Source organism: Mus caroli, chromosome 18 (genome assembly GCF_900094665.2).
Source record: "Mus caroli chromosome 18, CAROLI_EIJ_v1.1, whole genome shotgun sequence".
Taxonomy (NCBI): domain Eukaryota; kingdom Metazoa; phylum Chordata; class Mammalia; order Rodentia; family Muridae; genus Mus; species Mus caroli.
This window is the reverse complement of record NC_034587.1, coordinates 53,557,964-53,577,341: the sequence shown is the minus strand read 5'-3', so window position 1 is coordinate 53,577,341 and position 19,378 is coordinate 53,557,964. Positions and strand designations below refer to the sequence as shown.

General features: G+C 47.3%; 1 protein-coding gene across 2 annotated transcripts in view; it reads left to right on the top strand.

The window, feature by feature from the left end:
- Positions 1-19,028, top strand: part of March3 (membrane associated ring-CH-type finger 3) — a 159,041-nt gene extending 140,013 nt beyond the window's left edge. The window contains exon 5 of one of the 2 annotated variants that reach the window (XM_021150521.2): positions 18,194-19,028. In XM_021150521.2, the coding sequence (XP_021006180.1) occupies positions 18,194-18,247 (54 nt within the window). In that variant the 3' untranslated portion in view covers positions 18,248-19,028. Of the gene's footprint in view, positions 1-4,514; positions 5,444-18,193 lie in introns of those variants that run through there. The other variant, XM_021150520.2, reaches the window with a different exon arrangement.
- Positions 19,029-19,378: the final 350 nt, after the last annotated feature.

Genomic DNA, 19,378 nt, shown 5'->3' with positions numbered 1-19,378 from the left:
GAGAAATGAAGGAAATCATAGCGAATCCTGGGTTGTGGTTATCTTGAAGGTTAAGTACCATAAGACCTGGTGACACGTCTAAGCACCCACCACGGGCAGACCCAGGGGTCATCTTCCTGTGTCTTCCCTGCTCCTCCAAATTCCACCTTCTCATAGCCCTCCAGAAAAATGCAGAGTAGCAAGAGGAAGGAATGACTCTCCTCTGTCTTGACTGGTGTGAAAAAAACACACTGTGGAGTCGGCTCAGCAATAGGTTACTGAATATAGAATAATTCCTTCCCAGATAAATGCTGTACTGAGCAGCCCTGGCAAAAGCAGTAATTCAGGAGCTGACAGCACTTGGAAAGTGCCCTCCGGCAGCAGCCCATTGTAAACAAGCTGTCAAGCTTAAGGAGAATATGCTGTGAAAATGTCTCGATAAACAAACACGGCAGCAGTCCAGGCCTGGCTCCTCACAGGGGCCATTCCTGGAAGAGCCTCTCAGCCAGGTGCTGCGACAAGGGACAAGCACTCACACTACAAACCTCAAAGTGCCTTTGATAAAGCATGACCACAGGGCCCTGTCGTAATGCAAACTCAGAGGCCTGCACCAGGCAGTCTGCTGTGTCCTAGAAGCCCACCTTGAACCCAAGAGGCCAAGCCCTCAATAGCCTCCATGCCTCGTGGTTTAAGGCAGAGGTTCTCAACCTGTGGGTCTTGACCCCTTTGGGGGTTGAATGACCTTTTCATAAGGGTCACATATCCTGCATTTCACATATTTACACTATGATTCATAACAGTAACAAGGAAAATAATTTTGTGATTGGAGGTCACCACAACATGAGGAACTGTATTAAAAGTCACAACATTAAGAAGCACTGAGAGCTGGGCGTGGTGGCGCACGCCTTTAATCCCAGCACTTGGGAGGCAGAGGCAGGAGGATTTCTGAGTTCGAGGCCAGCCTAGTCTACAAAGTGAGTTCCAGGACAGCCAGGGCTACACAGAGAAACCCTGTCTCGAAAAAAAACAAAACAAAACAAAACAAAACAAAAAGCACTGAGAGCCACCAGAGTAGAGGAAGGTTCATGAATTTAAGTCTGTGAACAATCAGCTGAGAACTAGGTCCACCATATTGTGAGGACATTAAGTATACTGGATGTCAGCCTCGTATCTCTGCATGTGCCACCTTACTGATACTGCAAGCCCCAATGCAATGAATGAAGGACCAAGTCCCTGGTTAGACTTGTTCCATGATTTGATCATTTAAATTCTGGATGTGAACAGGGAGCCTCCGGTTCTACATCCTGCCAGCCCATGCTACTGTGGGGCTGGCTTACAACTACATTTCCTTTGTTCTTAAGCAGATGTGTGGCTGGTTTTAGTTGTTGTTGATGAGTTTTGTTGTACTCTGCAACCTGGGCTGGTCTTGACTCATGGTAAGCCTCACCCCTCAGCCTCTGTGGAGCACAGCGATTACAGATGTGAGCCAAGGCGCCCAGATCTTAGCAGGCTTTGGGAAGTATATCTGACCTAAGGAGGGTCTCTTCCACAGTCAATCCATTCCTATACAGTCTGACAGGTGAGCTGCTCCCAGAACCCTGGTCCTGTCTATATGCTTTAATCACCCCACAACTTCCCAAGAGAAGATTTAGATAGATATCCCAAAGCCTGCTGTGCAGTCACCACAGGCCTGCAGCACCTCTGCTACCTTCCTGGAAGGGAGGCATGGATGCTGAAGCCCCCTTCTTCCAACCTTCATGTGATCAGATCCCCCTGTAAACAGACCCCATCCAGGGTAGGAGTTTAATGTCCTTTAGGTGAATACACAGATAAACTTTGGAAATCAATCTATAAGCAATAGCAATTTTAAAATAATAATCCTATGCATTTCTTCCTACCCTCTCCTTAGAGTAAGCTCTAAATGAGGTGCTTCACTTTTCATCCCAGCATCTCTCCAGATAGCTTTTCTTCATTCTCTTCATCTCGCTAAATTAAACTTTACTTTTTCCCCACTCTGATACTGCATTGTAAGGACGGGGATGTCTTAGAACATGTAGAAACAGGAGCAAATATTAGCCTGGAGCCATTGCAGACCTGTGGTCTCCTCTGCCTTGTGTTCAACTTCCTTTATTTTCCCTGAGAAGGAGCTTCAAGATGTTCTCATTGATTGAATTTGCCTGCAGACATTGGTCGTTAACAGTAATTAAATAGATTAATATGGTCTCATCTGTTTATCTGTTTGTCTACACAAGTGAGCTTTTTTCCCCCCTTTAATTTCCTGATCACAGAATCAGGAAACCTGCTGAGTCCTTGACTCCGGGTGTCCCTTGGAGCAGTACTGCTCAGGCTAGGTGTGCCTTCGGATCACCTAGAGATCTCGTTAAGTCTGGGTTGGGGCCAGAATTTTCATATTCTAACAAGCTCCCAGGAGCTGGTCCACTGTCACATTGAGAGCCAGCTGGAAGGAAACAGCTCACTTTCTTCACTTTTCCAGGATCTTAGGAAGTTGTCACAAAGTTATTATCATCCTCCTCGTATTTATAATCCGTAAAGAGTACATGCAAGACTGTGATAAGCGCTTTAGCAGCACCTCGGGTTCCCACTTTACACACAAGGAAACTAAAGCTTATAAACGATGCTCTCACACACTTAGGCAGCTCCTAGGTTCAGGAGGGACACTCCAGCCCTGTGTGCCTGTCTGCTGCCTGCCTGTCCCCTCAGCCGCCTCTCATGTTGCTAGCTCCAGTGGCTGGGTGCACATCATTGAGGAGGAACTGCTGAGGTGCAGTCCAGCTGTCAGCACAGATTCTGGGCTCTGGACACCTCAGACACTTCGTTAGTGCTTGCTTGTGCCCTGCATCTTTCTTCCACGTGTTGTGCCCACCCTCCTCTCAGTTCCAGAAAAGCCCCATCAGCCACACAATGGAATGGATACAAGAGAATCTAGCTTTTACAAAAAGATGGCTCCGCTCCAGCATGGTCAGGGCCTTTTGGAGAGAGTCCGCCTGTGAGAGCTGAAAGCTTATATTTTCATACCCACATCTCCTGGGCGCTCAGCCCGGGCATCTGCTTCCTCACCTCAAGTTCAACAGTGGCCTTGGATCCCGTGGTCCTGCCATGGAGGCCAACCAGCCTTTCTGATCAAAGCTTGTACTTTCTTTTAATTCCCGAGACACCAAGCCCAAACCATCAGACCAGCCAACTCCTGTGGACCCTTCCTGGGGACTCAGAACCCCAACCCTATCCCAACACTACTAAACAGCCCAGACTCAGGAGATTTGCCACTCTCTGAGCATGTGGGCACCTTCCTAATGGTATAAATGACGAATCTGCATGCGCTCAAACTGAAAGCTACCCCAGTTTGGAATTTTGCTTTGGGATTTTTTTTCCTTTAATTTATTGGGAGGAGGGGGTTTTCTGAGGATAGCATAGGGAAGCCCTTCCACCATATGGGTCCCAAGAATGGAACTCGAACCCTCAGGCTCACTGGTAAGAGCCTTGCCTTCTTGAGCCATATCCCAGCCCTCACCCCCAATTTTAAAAGTATGTCTTCAGCTGAGCTTGGTGGCATACACCTTTAATGCCAGCACTTGGGAGCAGAGGCAGGCAGATCTCTGAATTTGAGGCCAGCCTGGTCTACATAGCGAGTTCCTGGCCAGCCAGGACAACATAGTGAGACCCTCCCTGTCTTTTCTCTGTTAAAAAAAAAAAAAAAAATTACACCTTCACAAACACCGTGCGGATTTTCTGGACAGGCCATCAGTTTCTGCCAGCTTTATCTAAAACAAGCAGCTTGTATGTCTCATTCTAGACACTTAGATAAAAAGCATGCACTCTACGGACAGTTAGGCCCTGGAACTTGAGCAGGACTCTGGTCAGAAAGCATGGGTCTTCTGACTCATTCGCTCGACAGATTCCAGCAACTTCCCACGTGTCTAATAACACTGTGGGAAGTGCTAAACCTGCAAAGATAAATACAACATGAGCTCTGCTACCAACACACTCGGAATCCATGGGGAGAGACAAGAAAATACGCTATTGACCTCAGGACTCAATACCATGCAGGCCAGAGCACAACCTTGCAGACTGTCACAGTACAGGAAAAAGGGTGTCCTTTATTTCTGAGTGTGAATGGGGTCCTTTGCACGGTGCAGTATGGAGCCTGAAGAGCACATGAAATCCCAGCACCCCTCCCCTCTAACCTGGACAGGGCCTGCACCCAGGGTCTGTCATGTCAGGCTTCTTCACGGCTGAGGCTTCGGGTGCCAGGACACTACCACTAGGGAAGAGAGTACTCATTTTCCTACTCAAATTCTGGTCTCACCCAGTATGTAATGGAGAAAAGGAAGCAGTCATGCCAGCCCTAGCGGGGGGTCTTGGTGGGTACCGAACACCCAGCACTCAGTTGCTTGCTGGAGACCTCTGCCCTGTGTCCCCTTGTCCCAGTCCTGTGTTTAAATGACATGTTTATTTCTTGAATTGGCTGCCAACCTCTGCCACTGTTGAGTCTCTTTCATCCTTCTCTCCCACCCCAGGTGTCGTTTAGGTACCACTGTCGACTGTACAATGAATGGCGTCGGACCAATCAGAGGGTAATTCTTCTCATTCCAAAGTCTGTCAACGTACCTTCTAACCAGCAGTCCTTGCTGGGACTCCACTCAGTCAAGAGGAACTCAAAGGAGACAATTGTTTGATGTCTGTGTGGTTAGTTGGTGGACTCGTCGATTGGGGTTTGGAAGTCTCTGCACTGGGGCCATGCGCTGAGCCACCCCAAAGCCCATCCTTTAGTCTTTGGGTCTAAGAACATCTGGAGCCATGTTACCACATTGCCTGAGTGAGGAACTCAGCCAGGAGGAAACAATGCTGTTTGACTTCAAAATCATGGATGCTGCACTCATATGATACTTGCTAAGCTGCCAAACATGTCTATTTAGCAGATACTGTATGGAATTTTCCGAACACCTCTTTAACATATGAGGAAGGTTGTCCTGCTGAGGATGCGATTCAATTCTTCCTTTTTTATTATTATCTCAGATATATATATATATATATAAATATATAATTTAGATGATAATCAAAATTGGAAAGCTAATGTACAAACTGGTTTCTTGGTTTGGATGGGTTTTATTTGGGTTAGTTTATTCATTTCCCCGGTTTCTACTGTGGATTCTTTGGTGGCTAACTTGATAGCCTGAGTTGTCTTTTTCATCTCTTTTATGTCCCTTATTCAAGGAGACAGCATAATTACTGCAGAACAAGTCACATTTGAAGGGTGTTTTGTACTAAACCTCATTCAGTTATTCAGTTTTTAAAAGGGAAAAAAGGCGTGGCAGCTCACCACCAGGTGAGCTGTTTATTTAAACATCGAGGAGGAAGCATTGAGACGGCTCCCTCCTTTCAACTTGTTTGGTACTGACAGCTGATAGAAGCTATTTTCTAATAATAAATACCTGGTGTGTGAAAGGCAAACCTTACTGATGCAATACTCTTTCTTTTTTAATTCTTAAAACCTGTATAGTTTCCCAACATGGAAAAAGGCAAGGCCGTTCTGGCTCCTGCCTTGCCTCAGTTAGTTCAGTGGGCTTCTGCGGGGAACCGAGCATGAGGCTTCTAAGACCCCTAAACCTCTTTTGCATATCAATTAGCATTCCCATTGCTCTACGGAGGTAGGTGTGACAATAGAGCCTGTCCTCACAGCCTAGCGATCAATCGCTCAATCTAAGACCCTTTTGTCAGATTTAAAAAAAAAAAAAAAGTGTGCCACACACCGTTCCTTTTCCCCAGCCACGAGCCAGTTCTGTCACAGGCCAAAATAGACTTTGTCTAAGGGTTTCGTGTCTCCCTTTTATCCGACACAGCGTAGATGTCTGACCCCTAGCCAGCATTGTGTCCTGAAGCCAGGAGCGGATGTCTTTGAGACAAGCACAGACTGGGGCGACTCCCACGCTCCCACGCTCCCACCTGTCCACCCACTCCTACATGCACAGGGTGAGGAGGCTGGCCCGGCTTAAAATATGGATCTCTGGAACATAACCCACATTCTGAGTACCACTCGAGTGCCCGCCTTCAGCTCCCTGAGCGGCAGGAGTGCCGAGGCCAGGAGGGTAACGATTTTTATCTGCAGATTGACGAAGCCAGTACAGCTGTCCTCTTTGTGGGCCAAACCCTCCTCTGCCAGGCTGCTCTCCGTGCTGCCCAGGGAGTGAAACAGCTGTACAATCTTCACTGCTAAACTCGGATGCACTTTATGGCTTATGACAATAGGTTTCCTCCCCACTACGCTTCACTCCGACACTCTATTCCAGCAATATAGGTCTCAGCCCTCCTGTTTACACGGCCCTGCTCACCCCCTCTGGGCTGTCATTCGCCGCACCACCATCAACTGTTTCTTAATTGACCTTTTTAAAATGCTGGACACCGCTGGCTGCACGCAGCTGCCGCACATTTAAATGTCCTCAGCAGAGTCCAGCCTGGTAGCCTGTGAATTGCTGCAGCGCAATATACTTGATAAATGATGTCCATCCAGCCTCGGGCCCTGAGCTGTCAGAGAATCCAGTGACACCTCTCAAGTGAGCAGCGCAACCTTCATGAAATAAAGGTTCGTTCCCCTGCCTCCACTATGAATTAAGGAAGTAGTGGCTTGGAAGGTTTGGCTGAGATGTGTCCCGAGATGAAAGCACTATTAAAAGTAGGGTGGTCCCTAAAACCTCCCTGGGGCATCTGTAGTGGGGAGGTAGCACATTGGTACAATGCCTGTACCATGCCTCTTTCCTACAAACCCACCTCCAGGAAGGAAAGCAGAGGCCCCACTGGGAGGCTGAATGTTGGTAGTGAGAAGGATTCATCTGAGAATGAAGAACAGCATCAGTGCCTGCGCCTCCTAAGACAGTGCTTCACAACCCCCCTAAGGCTGTGACTCTTTAATACACTTCCTCATGTTGTGGTGAGCCCCAATCACAAAATTACTTTCGTGGCTACTTCATAACTATAATTTTGCTGCTGTTATGAATCATAATGTAGATAACTGCATTTCCCGGTGATCTCAGGTGACCCATGTAAAAGGGTCGTTTGACACCCCACCCCATGGGTCGTGACCCACAGGTTGAGAACCACTGTATTAGTGCGAGCCCCCCTACACCTCCATCAGCAACAGTACCCATCTTGGATTCTTAAACTTCTGGAAAATATTCCACTCTCTCTTAGTCATTTAAGCCTGAGGCTGTTCAAAGTAGAGAGTCTATCGACAAGGGTATACCTGGAAGAGGGCTGCTTTCAGGTTGGTGCAAAACCACCACATGAGGAGCGGCAGCCTTGCTAGCCTGAAGCCTTCCTTTGCTCCTTTCTGAACTATGGAGAATGAAGTAGAGGAAGGGACGGGGACAAGGAGAGTGAAGGTGGCTTGGTGACATATACCACTTGTGCTCCTGCACATTCCTTGCTGTGATCCAAAGACAGATGAAGGGAGCCTGCCTGTTCACCTGCCTGTTCCACAGTGCCAGGAAGGTGCTTAGCATTATTGAAGTTTGTTAAAAATCACCGTTGGTGTCCATGGTAAGTTCTCTAAACTCGTGTTTCAAATGTTCCTTCCTGTGTCGGTCTCCTGCCTAAGCAAAGACAGTGTGGGTTAGGGCATCGTGACTCGATAATTGCCTATTAGACTCTCCCTGGTCACCTAGAGTAATGATTGTCCATCAAACATCTAGATGAACTACCTTGATTCCATTGTTAGCTGCCTTGAACACACCACAGGCACCGTGACACAACTACACAAATGTCACAACTGATTGCTCTGCCTTAAAGGAGCAGCCTCATCCAAGGCTGTACCAGGCTTTTTGTGATGACAGCTGCTACCCTAGATGACCCTGCAACCATTTCCAAATGGGCTAGAGGACAGCATTACCCCTGGTTACCTACCAGAAGGTCTATTGTGATTGGTGCTAAAAGAAAGGCTATAATTGATCCAAACATGAATCTCCATGGTCTTGACTAATACTAAAGAGTCAAGGTTATGATTAGTTTTTAAAAAAAAAAAAAAAAAAAAGCTGTGATTGGGCCAAAGCATCCTGTCTCCGGCTATAAAAGGCTGCTAGAGCTCGTTTAAGTCAGCCGTCTGGTGATAGTCCTGTGCTGCCTCCCCTGACCCAGCAACAAGGAATCTAATAAGAGACTCCTCTCAAGTGATCTTTTTCTTGTCTACTTCTTGCAGTGCAGGTACAGGGTGAGCTGGTTAGCAAAGAGGTATCAGAGCGGCAGAGGATGCAACCGCTGAGCAATCAGCGTGTTGAGCTTTGAAAGCAGCAAGGCCACTGGCTGATTGACAGCAGGAGCAGCCCCAGCTGAACAGGAGAGGAAGACAGTGAGAGATGGGAAGAAGGGGTCAGAGAGCAGAGATAACGAAGGATACCAGGAAGCGGCAAATCAGAGAAGTCGCAGGCTGTAGTCACCCTGAGTTGCAGAAAGCTGCCAGGTCGTTAGGGCCAAGAATCTCAGCCCAGGCCAAGAGGGATCGTGATACCTAGACCTGCCTTGAAGCCCCACTGCCTGCTACAGTGAGGAGATGATGTATCCCGATTCCCTGGGCCTGCATAGGGGCAGTAACATTGTAGGACTAAAAAAGAGATACCCACCGTCTACAGGAGTACTGTGAGGCTGGAAGGTACCACCCGCTGCTGCTCCCACCTACCTGCTGCCATCACAGTCTGCTGCCAGATATCGAAGCAAACAGAAGCTGTCGAAGAGGAACAGTAAAATTTGCTTAGCCGTGATTTCTATCTGAGCACGGCGAAGGATCCCAGCCAGCGGACTGGCAGTGTTCCCTTCCTAGTCTTTTATCCTGAGGATGTCATGGAGAAATCAACACGTGTTGAGGATACCCGGAAGACAGCTTAGCAAACAAGCCCAGGATGCTCTTGCTTGCCCCGTGCGTGTGCATGTGTTTCCGAGTGTCCTCATCTCGGGAAGGAACAGAGGAGGCTGGGGCATTCACATGAATTCTACAGCATATGACCGATGCACCGTAAGATCCAACAGTAAAAGTTAAAAGGAATGATTTGGATTTTATGTTGTCTTTAGCTGCCATGGCCCCTTGTCCCAGTTACTAGGACACTGCCAAAGATTATCACTTCATCTGAGCTAGAGCCATGCATGTAGCAGTGAGTTTTATGCTCTTGGCGGGTCTCGTGCTTCCAGCCACCCGTCCAGGAGCTCTTTGGATTCTCAAATGAAAGGCACACATACGTCAGCTTATTTTTGAAATGCCTTGGCGAACTCAATGACGGGGCATTCCTAAACCTCCCCCTGCTACTCAAGGCCCAATCTGATAAGTGGCCAGTGGCCACCCACCCTAATTCTCACAGGGCTGGTTGGCTTTCTCTCCCGCAGCGCCTGCACCCCGTCCTTCTTCCCCGAGTCGTGGTGATTTTCCTCTGTTCCTCTCTATGCCCTAGCCCATGAAACACTAAGGGTTCCAGCAGTGCCCAGCCAGTAGCCATTGGCAATTTTACTGATTGATCAAAAAACAACTGGGGGGCTAGACAGATGGCTCAGCAGTTAAGAGGACTGACTGCTCTCCCTGAGGTCCTGAGTTCAATTCCCAGCAACCACATGGTGGCTCACAACCATCTGTAATGGGATCCAATGCCATCCTCTGGTCTGTCTGAAGACAGCAACAGTGTATTCATATACATAAAATAAGTAAACAAATTAAAAAAAAAAAAAAAACAAAACGATTGGGGACAAGGACCTTTAGTGCTTGGACACGCAGATTCCTAACTGAATCAACACAACCCGAACCACATCATTTTCAGGGAAAGTCATCTGGAGCACGGAGGAGTCAAAGAAAGATGGGAGAGCAGCCCGTTTCCTCCCAGGGGCTCCTTATCCCCTTCTGCACTGTGTCCTCCAACCAGCTATGGCTCTGTATCCCTTCCACTTCCTTATCTCAGATTTGAATCCCATCAGCTTTTCATGATGCCCCCACATAGCTTCCCCAGCTTCTCACACCTAAAGAAAGGCAGAGACCAAAAGAATCCAAGGTAGGAAAACAGCCGACAAATTAATCAGCCAGCGTTTCCTTTCCTCTTCAATCCAGAGTTGTAGACGCTACCTGAAGACCAAGCACGTAGTTTGTAGTCCCTGATAATGAGGGGATAGAGTGATCCTGAAGCTTGGTGCAGGGCAGGGCCTGGCCCATGTGTGGGGAGAGCGTTGAGATTGTTTAAGGAAGTGAAAGTCGGGACCATGATGGAACTGGCTCCACGCTGCTCTTGGCTGAGGACAGGGGATTGCTCAACAGAAGATCAGGCTGTATGAAGACTGATGCTTTGATGATGGAATCATGAGAAATTGTGAAACACTCAAAAACGAGGCAATTCAGCAAGAACATGTGTGCTCCTAGCCAGCTGCTTATTACCTAGGCAACAACCTCGGTATCTAGAGGTTGGCTTGGAAACATCCTGCCTTCCGGTTTGCTCTTATGGGCCATCCTGGTGATTGAAGCCATTTCCCAGTGGAGCAAGAGTGAACAAGAACCAGCTATAACATCAAGTGACCTGAATTCAGACCCTGATTCTGCAATGCCACTGATGACCATTATGGGGAAAGGACCTTGAGCTCTTCAGTTTCTGTCAACTTGACATGACTAGAGTCACCTGGTAAGAGGGAACCTCAAGTGAGGAATTGTCTCCATCAGAGTGCTGGGTAGGCACACCTGTGGTATGTTCTCTTAATTAATGGTTGGTGAGGGAGAGCTCAGAGCACTATAGGGGATGCCACCTGTCTTAGTTTGGGTTTTATTGCTGTGAAGAGATACCATGACCAAGACAACTCTTATAAAGGCAAATATTTAACTGGGGCTGACTTACAGGCTCAGAGGTTCCATCCATTATCATCACAGTGGGCAGCATGGCAGCGTGCGGGCAGACATGGGGCTGGAGGAGCTACATCTTGACACAACGGCAGCCAGGAGGGGGATCTGATTCCACACTGGATGTAGCTTGAGCTTATACATGAGACTTCAAAACCCGCCCCCAAAGTGACGCACTTCCTACAACAAGGCTACACCTACTCCAACAAGGCCACACCTCCTAATAGTGCCACCCTCTATGGGCCAAGTATTCAAATACATGAATCTCTAGGGGCCAAATTTATTCAAACCACCATACCACTCCTTGGCACAAGATCTTGGTTTTATAAAAAAGCAAAACCGTGCAAGCCATGGTGAACAAGCCAGGAAGCAGGAAGCAACCTCTGTGGTCTCTGCCTCCGGGTCGCTGACTTGAGTTCCTGCTCTGACTTTGCCCAGGGATAAACTGTTGACTCTAAGCTATAGGATGAAATCAACCCTTTCCCTCTCAAGTTGTTTGCGGGCAGTGTTCTATCACAGCCACAGAGAGCAAATCAGAGTGGACCTCCTCACTAAGTCTGTCTTCTTTCTATAACATGGAAACTACCTTACAGCCCTTGTGAGATCTGAGGTTTAGCACTCAGAAGTTCATACGTGATGCTATACCTTTCCCATCCTCTCCTGTCACTCACAGCTGCTAGCCAACTGAGCTATTTTTTCCTATCTGGATTTTTTTCTGTAATAGAAAGAGACAGGTCTGCAGCCTTGCCTGGCAGGGAATTCAATATGTGGACCAGGCCAGCTTCGAACTCTCAAGTGCTGGTATTAAAAGTGTCTACTACCACACTGCACCTAGCCTGGATGTTGATGAACAATATTTTTGAGACTTGTTTATTTTATTTATGTGAGTACATTGTAGCTGTCTTCAGACACACCAGAAGAGGGCATCCAATCCCGTTACAGATGGTTGTGAGCCACCATGTGGTTGCCGGGAATTGAACTCAGGACCTTTGGAAGAGCAGTCAGTGCTCTTAACCGCTGAGCCATCTCTCCAGCCCATTGATGAACAATTTTGATAATCTATTTGAAAGACTATAAATAAATTTCTTTGAATATTTTTTAAGTAAGAGGGACCCATTTAAAATAACCCACACGTGTATTGACTATTGTGTGTGAAGGGACCCTCCTGAATGCTGAAACCTGGGATTGTGTGTAGATTTTGTTCACTATTGCAATCCTTGATCATAGAGCTTAGAGTTCCTGAAGAATTCATTAGAGAAAAAAACCCAGATATTTTTATGTCTACCTTTCAGAGGAAAACAAATAGTCTGTCCATGTCTGCATTCCCAGAAGTGAAGGGGCTGAGTGTCTGGGATTAGACAACTAGAGCTACCCTGAAGACTGAATCCTTTACCAAAGTCACCGGGAGAGAGGGGATTGGTGAGCCGTGCTTTGCTCTGAGATATTCCTTTAAATTTTTTTTTAACTCTTACATGTATTTATCTATTTTGTGTGTGATATATATGTGTGGGGACACACATGCCACATCATATGTTTGGCAGTCAATTCACTTCTTCTGCCATGTGGGTCCCTGCGATCAAACTCAAGTAGCAGGCTCGGTAGCAAGGGCCTTTATTCACTAAAGCATCTTGCCAGCCAAGACATTCTTTTTGTGGGACACACTTTCTCCATCACAGACATTTTTTTTCCTAGCAAAGATCTTATCTTCTTTTTGGATACCATGCACAAAGAATTATATTAGTCATACATTTAGGTCCTGTCACAGTTTCTATAGTCCCCATACACACACTGTATTTCAAGTATTGGGGCGTTGGGTTAGGGTGGCCAGGGGCATCTCATTCCACCCACTGTCCCCAAATGCCATGCTCCTGGGTGCTGGGTTCACTGACCGTCCCGAGACATGAACCAGTTCCTGCTTAGAATCTGAGAGCATTTTGTTGCTGGCTTATTATGAAGATTGTTACAATGTCTAGCCATGAACACCCAAAGCAATGCATACGGCTAAGTATGACATAGGGACACAACATGAAAGCTGCAGCTAGGCCAGGTGTGGTGGTGCACGCCTTTAATCCCAGCACTCGGGAGGCAGAGGCAGGCGGATTTCTGAGTTCGAGGCCAGCCTGGTCTACAAAGTGAGCTCCAGGACAGCCAGAGCTATAAAGAGAAACCCTGTCTCGAAAAACCAAAAAAAAAAAAAAAAAGAAAGCTGCAGCTACCTGCAAGTTCTGAGACATGTCATCATTGCTAGTCTGTCTGCACAGGTCCTGTAGGGGCTTTTTGTTTGTTTGTTTTTGTTGTCTCTTTGTTTTGTTTTGTTTGCTTCCACAAATACACAAATGCCAGACACTTCCTGGGAACCATGCGCCCAGCAAATGGAAAATATCTTCACTACAACTTTATCTATGACCACAATATAAGAAAACTGAGAGGTCTAAAACCTCCAATAAATGTCTTTCTACCCCACGTTGGCTTGGGCGTGGCCCCGTATACCATGAGCAGAGCCCCTTCTGGTGCTGTCAGGAGATGGTACAAGCGCCACATGGCTTGTCTCTCCATCCAGCACCCCAGCTTTAAGTCCTCCTTTGTCCATCCTTCCCAAGCAAGAGGAGACAGCTTCCCTGGGCATCCTATTAGTCATCTGCTAGGTCAAAGTAGTCATACTTTCTGCCTCCTCTGGGAGTAGTTTTATAGACCGGAAGAGAGACTTTTGTGGGGTCCCTCTTGGGATAGATTAATGATCAGGCTTCGTTTATGAGTAGGGAGGCTTAGCAGAGCTAGTAAGAGGCATATCTGGGTTCCAAAGCCAGGTGGCCAGTGGTCCAGGCCCTTAGCGAGGATGCTATGATGTTCCCAGCAGCTAGGCTTACTCTCCCCTTCCTTCCCAAGTCTCTTCTCATTTTCCCCCAAAACACCACAGTGTGCTATAGAAATGCAACATGTAGCTTTGAAACGCGTCTTGAACATATAGTTTGACTTATATTAAAAGCATAACTATTTCCCTCATTACTGTGTGTATGCTCTTGCATGTAGCTCTAGGTCCTTGGCTTGGATTTGCCAGTTTTGCCTGAAAAAGTGTAGTCTGTGTATGAGTGCAGTTCCCGCAGAGGCCAGAAGAGGGCATCAGATCCTCTCAAGTTACAACCACTTGTGAGCCACTTGTGTGTAGGTACCGAGAATTGAACTAGGGTCCTCTGGAAGAGTAGCCAGTGCTCTGAACTACTAAGCCATCTCTCCAGCTGCAATGCTTCCACTCATGTCTTCCGTTTTAACCAGTCTTCTAAACCTGTCTTCTTGTTTGGAGTCAAATTTACGTTTCTCCTTTGCTTGCTGCAGTCTCTCTCCTCTACTGCCCCGAGTCTGTTTGAAATACTGTCTGGTTTATTCTCCCTCTTAACGTTGACATGTGGAACAGAAATCCTTAATCTTCATAGTCAAATCTGGCTATGTGTCTTCTTTAACTATGAGTCGCCTTATTTTAAAAGCGTCCTCTCGGTCCAAATGCTAAGGCATTTTCCTGCGCTTTCTTCTCCAGCCTTATGCATCTGTCTTTTGCCTTTCAGTCTTTAAAAGCCCCAGGGGTCCACCTGTCTGCAGGGTAAGGGTTCCATGTGATCTCCTTACAGGAGGTTAATTTTTCTCTCACCTTCCACTAAATGGTCTCTCCCTTGCTCATTCCCTAACCCGTCAACCATGTCATTCCATGTAGCTCCGTGTGGACCCCATCTGCAGTGGGGGGCCATTTCCTGCTGAGCTCATGGAACTTCCCAGTGTCTCAATAGCCACAGGGAACAACAGCCACTCACTGCTGCCTTTCAACTCCACCGCTACCCCCAAATTGGCCTATCTATCACGTCAGTTCCTTGAGTGTAGACACTTTACATCGTAGGGCAGTCTTGCTGGCATTAAAGATTCTGGGACTAGAGTGATTTTTCCATAAATTTCATGAAATCAACAACTTGACAATTGGTAGTGATCCCATGTTCCATTTGTTCCATTTTGTGTGTTCTGTAGAAGAATTTGCATAAAATTCCAGTCCTAACTTGTTAGCCTACTCCCTGGTCCGTGGATGCTAGCAGCTCCTCTTGCTGTCTTTGCAGGAACCTGTGTTTGTTCTCCTGCCTGTGGCATCCTGGGAACGACGGCCGCTTAGCCTGTGCCTACCCATCTTAACACAGTGGCTGCTCCTGCCCCCACCTATCTGTGGCAGTAAAATGTCTGCTGGTCTCTCAGGCACAATGCACCCCGTGTCTCCACTATTGTTGCTATAAATAGCCCTCATGTAATCTCACTGAATTTCTCTATTTCTAATAGTCTTCAAGCTATTAAAATAATTAAATATAATAACACTGAGGAATATGTATAATTTTCTATTTAACCCATTCTAATAAGATACAGTAATGTGCAGCATTCCTAACAGGATTTTTATATCTAGTTCTGTTGAAACTGGAAAGCTCACACTAACACTGCCGCTCCCACACACACAGCATCAGAAAACTGAGGTTTCCCTGTTTGTTTTCATTGCCCTGTTTATAGCTCCCGGCACTGGGAGGAGACTGGCACTATCGACCTTGCTGTCTGCTTATTAAGTCACTCCCTCTGTAAGAAGTTAACAGCACCACTCTGGCCACATTGTCCTGGAACTTGCTCTGTAGACCAGGCTAGCCTCAAACACAAAGACCCACCTGCCTCTGCCTTCAGAGTTCTGGGATCAAATGTGTGTGCCACCACCACCCAGCTAAAACCATGACATTTTTCTGGATTAACACATGGTTGGTTGTTTAAAACATGCCTACTGCATCACACACACACACAATCACACCCATGCTAAACAGCTGTAATGTGTATGTATAAACTACAGCTCATTGTGTAGGCTATATCTTATTTGAGCCTGACCTATTTCTGAAAAGGGAATAAATTTCTAATTACAGTTCTCTACTTCTCCTTTGTCTTGCTGGTAGCTGTTTTGTGTTTTAAGATTATATCGATCTTCGTCATCACATCTATGGTTCGTGAGCTAGAGAGATGGCTCAATGGTTAGGTAGCGCTGGCTGTCCTTCCAGAGGTCCTGAGTTCAATTCCCAGGAATACATTGTTCCTCCTACCAAAATATATTAATATCCTGCTTGTCCACTTTAATGTTTTCCAGCCGTCTTAGTCTCCTGTAGACAGCATACTGGCAGATCCTTTTAAAATATATAATCTAAGAGCCAGTATGGCAGTGCATGCCTTTAATCCCAGCACTCAGGAGGCAGAGGCAGGCAGATCTCTTATGAATTCAAAGCCAGCCTAGTCTACATAGTATGACCTTGTATTGAATATATATATATATATATTCAATATATATATTCTTAGATTATATATATTCAATATATATAGTCTTAGATTATATATATTCAATACATATATTCTTAGGTATTATATATATATATATATATAATCTAAGACTCTGAAGTCCATCAGTGCACATGTATTTTACTGCTCTGTGAGGCCTTCAATCTACCATCTTCATGTCTCTTGTTTCCCTGTGGTCTTAAAATTCTCCTGGTGATGTGACTACCAGGCTAGCAATGTGGGCTGGTGATCTCTATGGAGCAACAGGGAGTAGGGGGACACATCAGAAGACAGACAGTTTCCAGTGGCCACATAAGATGTGACCATCTGCTGTCCATTACAGAGATGGGTCCCCTTCCCATCAATTGTACTCAGCTTGCCCTTTTAGAGTGAAAGGCTGGTAGAGAGGAATCCCGTGAGCCTCACCTATGTGCCTGCACACATTGCATGCAGCTACCCAGCAAGCAGGCACTGCAGCCCAACCTTCCGCCATTGCCTGGTAACGCTGGCCTGTCGCTGACTTCTTCTGTGGTGTTGTGTTTTGTCAAGCACTGCACTGGAAGAGGAGCTCAAGTCAGACCACCTCTAGCTCCCCCCTCCTCCCCTTTCCCCATCCACCCATCTGCCCAAGTCTCCTGCATGCTTGTTTTATTTCCCCTAGGATCCAGGGTCATACTCTCAGCCTTCCAGCAGTGACTTCCGGGGGTGAGGCTGGCATAGCTTCTGCAACAGCACAGAGTCCATGGAGCCAAACTGGGGGACATGACATGGGAAAGAGAACAGTAACCCTGGAATTAGCATCCTGGCCCAACTCACCCACTCTCAGGCTTCAGAGTGGACATCTGGGCTCGATTTCACAGCCAGGGGCCCGGCTGCTGCATATCAATGTTGGAATGTTAAGTCTTTAACATTCTGGATAGAGTCCACTGGCTCCCTGGCTCTTGGGAGTGATTCTATTCAGTACAAAGGGTAATTAAGTGTACTTGGTAGGACAGCCCAACAGTGTCTGCCCTATACAAAAATAACCACACAGCTCTCCCACAGCACAGCACAAGGAAGGAGACAGCTGTGACCGGTCCCAGCAGCACGCCGCTACCATTCAGTGTTTACTCTGGTGGAACTTGAAGGCTGTTGCTGTTAGGATGATTGTGTGTGTGTAGTGGTTTTCAGCTTATAATTTGAGGCTTCTGTGAGGGTGACTCTGCAGGACCCAAGTCGCCAGTGCCATAGAGGCCGCCAAGGGAGGGCCGGTTGCCATGTTTTTACGGTGTCACTTTTTCCCATACCCTTTCAAGCAGAAGGCACGGACAAGCTTTATGGCACTCTGCAATTAACTCTGCTAATATATAAAATGTCCCTGGGCTTTTCCTGTCACCGACCTTCCCTCTCACTGCCCCAGCCTAGCAACTGCGAGGAGCTGGGTAGCCTGGGCTACAAGATACCACAAGGTCAGGCACACTGTTCATTCGGAGCTACAGCAGCTAGAGACCTGAAAAGCCTAGACAGACGTGGTCAAACAGAGAGATGGACAGAGTGTGCAAGGCAGCTAGAGGTTCTTGGCGTCTGGCACATCTGCAGTGTGTGAGGGCCCAGTACTCAGTCCTGCAGACAACAGCTTAACCATAAAACTAGCAAGCCAGGTGGTGCTGGCACCTGCCTTTAATCCCCACACTCAGGAGGCAGAGGCAGGCAGATCTCTCTTGAGTTAAAGGCCAGCCTGGTCTACAGAGTAAATTCTAGGACAGCCAGGGCTATGCAGAGAAACCTTTGTCTACAAAAACAAAAAACAAACAAACAAAAAAAACAAAAACAAAAAACAAGCAAACAATAAAACTAACAGTCAGGGCCTCTGCTGCCTAAGATCCACAGAGGCAGGCAGGCAGCCTAGCTCTGTTGGCCTCTCAGTGGTGTACGTGAATGGGAGGGGCTCAGGGGCACTAGGCTACTTCCACTTGGGAACTAAAGAACCAATGATGGTTGAACCATGGGCTGTAGGTTCAAAGCTGGTCCCTCTTACAGAGGCATTATGGACACCAAAGTAAACCATTTTGGAGTCAGTCGAGCAGAAGCTGAGCGTGTGCTGACTGGCTGCAGTCAGTCGCTGCTAAGATGCACAGATGTCAGAAGAGAGGCCGGCTGTTGAGATGCATGGATGGCAGAGGAGAGGCCGGAGTTTGCTCCCAAGCATTCTGCTTTCTGATGGTCACGGGCAGAAGGCCGACAGTTCTCAGAGCATCTGGCTAAAAAGGCAACCCCGTGTCTTCTTCAGTTTAGAGAGTTCCGATGTGACGAGGCTGACACTGCTCGGCAGAGATGTAGTGAAGCAGGGCATCCCTCCCTCTCCAAAAATAGACTATACAAGGCAACAGAAGCCCTGGTACTGCCTTCACCAGGCACTTGCCAGCACAGGTTGGAGATGGTGGCCTGGGAAAGAGAAATCCCCTGTCTAGAGTATGAGCATGCAGTATGGAAGTAGGGGTGGACAGGGACTGTGCTCAAGTCTGTCCCCGGCTGTGAATCATCCACAACCTTCAGGCTGTTCAGCAGTCCCAAATGTCCACCTCACCCTGTCCACCGGCAGGAAGACCACAAGTAGGATGCTCTAGAATTCATCCCAGTGTGGGCCACTGGACGTTGCCGAAACCTCTACCACCCAAAAAGGAAAACAAAACGTTACTCAGCACTCAGTGGCCCGAGGGAATAGATCCAAGAAGCCAAGCATGGTGGTGCGCGCCTTCAACTCCAGCCATCAGGAGACAGAGGCAGGAAGATCTCTGTGAGACCTGTCTGAGGCCAGCCTATTCTACATAGCGGGTTCCATGATAGCCAGGGCTACATAGTGAGACCCCCAACTGAAAAAAAATTAATTAATGAATCAATCAGAGAATGAAAACCTGGGGGACTGGGAAAATATGTCAGCCACACATGTATATATGTACTCACACACACGAATACACAAGTACAAACAGAAAACCCAGGAAGCTACAGAACAATGAAAAAAGCCCCAGGGCAGGCCAATCTCAAAGTGAACCCCACGGAAGCCCCCTGATTTCTTCTGCCACTCCCATCTCAGCCCCAGAGACCCCTTTGAGCCACATTAGCACCAGTCCAGGAGAAAAAGTATCTTATGTGCCTGCTGCGGGACAGAGAACAGACCACCCAGCAAGAAGTCAAGAGATGGAGCAGCCCATGCCCCCTCCACAC